The 3,977-nt window shown below is 33.5% G+C and overlaps 1 protein-coding gene across 1 annotated transcript; it reads right to left on the minus strand.

Annotated features, from left to right (window-relative positions):
* Nucleotides 1–297: 297 nt before the first annotated feature.
* LOC110620112 (probable xyloglucan endotransglucosylase/hydrolase protein B) lies at nt 298–2,304 on the minus strand. The gene is made up of 5 exons (XM_021763696.2): nt 2,144–2,304; nt 1,870–2,060; nt 1,662–1,762; nt 1,314–1,507; nt 298–922 (listed from the first exon to the last, which is right to left on the minus strand). Exons 2-5 carry the CDS (start codon nt 2,054–2,056, stop codon nt 523–525), a joined length of 882 nt encoding a protein of 293 aa, XP_021619388.1. The 5' UTR covers nt 2,057–2,060; nt 2,144–2,304; the 3' UTR covers nt 298–522.
* Nucleotides 2,305–3,977: the final 1,673 nt, after the last annotated feature.

A 3,977-nucleotide genomic window follows, 5' to 3' on the forward strand; every position in this document is an offset into this window, starting at 1 on the left:
ACATATTATAAAATTTTAAAAATTAAAATATAATAATTAAAAATTATTTTTAATTAATTTTTAAGTGTCATATTAATATTTATTTACATTATTAAATAGAAAAGTCTTATTTTACTAATAATAATTTTTTTCATAAATTAAATTATAAAATCATACTTAAAAAATTATAATTTTTTTTAATTACATCTGTATATAACCATGGTATTATTACCATGGATTACTATGAGTCTTATTTATATTCTAATATAACTAATGTCAATGAATTTTTCAACAAATTCCCACTAAGTAAGGTCCACATTTGTCATAAAATTTCATTTCATTGCTTTTATGAGAAGTACAAATAATGAAATAAGATTATAAAGAAAGACAAAATACAAGCAAAGAGTACACTTTCTGCGAGAGTCATAAATACACCATGTAGGCTATAATTAGCATACATAATAATAATAATAACAATAAGCATCGTCATCACAAATCAAACTCTCCCAATCATAAATAATTTTTAAAAAGATAATAAAAATTTCATATGTCCCTGTCCCTGCTGCACTCAGGCGGAAGCGTAGTGTATCGTGATCTATCACTGCAATAGTTATAAATTGTGAACCTCTGGCGAACCCACTTGAGCCTTCTGTATTGGAAGGCATCAAGATCCTGAAACTCCCTTTGATCCCACCATCTCTTTCCCTGAGTCGCACAGAACTTGGCTTCCACTGACGCCTCACAGCCGTCGATGTGGAAACCCTTGTAGGAGGCTATAAATGGAGCCTTGGACCAGTCTGTCTTCTCTAGTCCACCTCTTGTCGCCCAGTCGTCTGCGTTCCACAGGCTCGAGTATATTTTCATAGGCTGGTTGAATGGAAACTTTACTCCCAAGTCTTTGCAGTTTTTGAAAACTCTTATTGGCACGTCATCCACAAAGAACCTGAATAATTATTCATGATTGCTCAAAATGTAAATATTTTTCTCCGCAATTTATGGAAATCAAATGTAGTTGACAGCTCAAAAGTAGTGTCGGGATTAAAAAAAAACAGAGCATCCTCTGTGTCTTCGTAGTGTCAAGTGAGGAAGAAATCAAAGTAACCTGCTTTGGCCTAACTTCAACGCATAGTCCAATGTTGGTTGATTTATTTCAAGCTGGTTGGACCACTGGAGTCAGTGGGCCAAATCAAATTAAGCGTGTCACAGTTCACTCACATGGCTACGTCGTCATTAAGGCTCTCCTTAACGGCCGCATTAAATGGCGTCCAATATTAATTTTTGAAGTGAAAATTTTGACATTAAAAAAGAAAAATACAGGAAAATGGGTTACTTACACAATCTGATAGAGATTCCAGAGAACAGAGTAGGAGTGATATTCTTTGGTTGGATCAAACCAGAGATAAATCCGCTGTTCTCTGTCTCCTTTACCTCCGGTGAACACATTTGTTTGCAAAATATAAGGCTGCCCTGTCCTGTTCCCCAAGAACTCAAAGTCTATCTCATCATGCTCTGAGTTTTGAGACGATAGCTGCCCAAAAACACATGAATCAGTTGATGTTCAATCTCTAAATTACAGACCAGATGCCTACAAAATTTTCTTGCCCATTGTTGACAGTCGAGATCCAAACAAAGGGTTAGTCTCTATTTAGAGATAATGAGCAAAAGGTATGAAAAACACTCACATAGAAAGCAGTAACAGTTCCAGCAGAATCCCCAGGAACCAACTTTATTTGCATACTGAAGTGGCCAAACAAGTACGATCCTTTCGACTGGAAACCAGTGCCTTCCCAAAATCAAACCATTCAACTAATAAGCATTCACATTTAAAAAAAAAAAAAAAAACTTTTCTTCATACTAATGGAGAGTGGCCTGAGACAGTATATAGGATACCAGTGTATTTGTCCAAGTGAAGCTGAATCTCAGAGCCTCCATTAAAGTACTTAATATGGTCAAATGCCCATGTAGGCATATAGTTTCTGCCGAATGGCACAGCCACAGGCCGCCTTGGGGCAGCTCCCATAGTTGCAGAAACCATTAACAGCAAAGCCAGAGGCAGAGTCCACATGTGAGAAGCCATATTTCTGCAGATTTTGAAGGAAGATCAGCGTTGATAGACACATAACAAGCGAGAAACAGAGAAATCAAGCTGATTGAAGAGCATTACCTGAGAGGGAGAGAGAGAATGTGATGTCCAGGAGGATGAGGAAAATGGTGAAGACGGGTGGGGGTTTATGTAGGGGTGGATTTTAAACTTGAATTGAATTATTAAATGAAAGATAATAGAATAAAATATTGGTAGTGGTAATACAGCTATAAGCCAAGCGTGTTGCAGCTATTTACTAGTTTGGCACATTGGGGTTGAATAGAAAATTGGAAAATTGATCAACTCGGGTGAGGATTTTTTTAATGTCGTTGTTAGAAATTATTGATGCTCTGCCTGGGAGAAGTTCTGCCACTTTGTAGACCTGAATTAGGTCCTACGAAATAACAGTAGGCCAAAAGACATTAAGGCCTGCTATGCTTTAAAATGCTCTATTTTCAGATAAATTAATTTTTTAGAAAGTATACTCATAAAAAAAAATTATTTTTTAAAAAATATAATTTAACGTGTTGTTAAATTTTTAAAAATAAATAGAATGTGATTATAAATATTTTCTCTAAATATATGTATATATTTAAAATATAATATTTAATTTAATAGAAAAAATTATATATTAATTAAATATTTAAATTTTGAAAATAAAATACTCAGTTCACATAGTCTAAATTTTATATGACTCAGTTTGATTAAGAGAAATTATTGGATGATCATGCATATTATCTCATTGTATTAGATCTACAGCTAAGGTGATAAGACCTCTCGACATTATCAAAGCAAATATTTGGATTTTATATAAAAATTATTGATAAAAAAATATTATTTTAAATATATTAGTTAGGGAGTTAAAAATTAATTTATAATTAAATCTGATATTATTTTTAATAATACTTAAAAAAATATTTTTTTAAAAAATAAATATTTTTAGTGTGTTCTGATTGCACTTTTTAAACTAAACTCTACGATGGGCTATCACTCCAAATAGAAACGATGTTTCTAACCGAAGAAAACCAACAAGCGAGAGGAAAGAGGAATGAAGCAAATGTGAAATTATAAAAGGGGGAATGTACTGATCATTTTACCCACTTCCATTTTCCAAGTTCCAGCTCTCTTATCGCTTTGGCTTTTGGGACGTGGGACTGCCTCTGTTTATTTGGCTTTGGTCACTCATATTCTCTTTTCGAGGACTGTTCTTTCCACTTTTTGTCCTTTTGTATGTACACACCATTCCCCTTCCCACCTCTTGTCCCCACTTTATTTTCTCTTTTTATTTTATTTTATTTAAATTAATAATTCACATAGAAGATTTAATTGGTATTACATTTTATAAAATATTAATTACAACTGATTTTGTATAAAAATAAAATAATTAAATTTATTTATCTTTTAATCATGAATTTACCGTTTCGTATAAATGTTTGACGTGGAATCAAATGTATGGTATAATTTCCCCTCCCAACCTCTAGAGGACGGCTGACACGGCAAGCATCATGAAAAATTGAATACGAGGCAGAGAAGACCTCTCACTCTTCGCCACGTTGATTAGATATTCCTCAGTTTTTCACTGACATTACCATCATCACGACTAAGCCGTGCTTGCTTACTTCTTTGTACCATTCCAGAATTCAAATATTTTTCTTTGTTGTCTAAGATTTTGTAATTGATTGCAATTTGTTCTTTATCTGAAATCTTGAGTGTCGGCCAGCCACACCTCAGTCCTCTGATAATAGTTTTTTTTTTTAAGAGATATTTCATTACGGAAAGGTTTAGATGGCCTAAAGCCTATGTACAAGGAATAGACTTCTGGCCAGAGAAAAATATAAAATAAAAATTATGAAGTATAAATACAAGAAACTTTTAGAGATCCGACCCGCCCTTGACCTGAAGCGAGGACCCGATG

Source organism: Manihot esculenta, chromosome 8 (genome assembly GCF_001659605.2).
Source record: "Manihot esculenta cultivar AM560-2 chromosome 8, M.esculenta_v8, whole genome shotgun sequence".
NCBI classification, from domain to species: domain Eukaryota; kingdom Viridiplantae; phylum Streptophyta; class Magnoliopsida; order Malpighiales; family Euphorbiaceae; genus Manihot; species Manihot esculenta.

Coding starts and splice junctions, on each gene's coding strand:
- LOC110620112 (XM_021763696.2), bottom strand. CDS start 2,056: ATGGCTTCTCACATGTGGACTCTGCCTCTGGCTTTGCTGTTAATGGTT. Junction 1,508..1,661: donor GAACTGTTACTGCTTTCTAT/GTGAGTGTTTTT, acceptor GTTTTTGGGCAG/CTATCGTCTCAAAACTCAGA. Junction 923..1,313: donor TGGAATCTCTATCAGATTGT/GTAAGTAACCCA, acceptor ATAATTATTCAG/GTTCTTTGTGGATGACGTGC.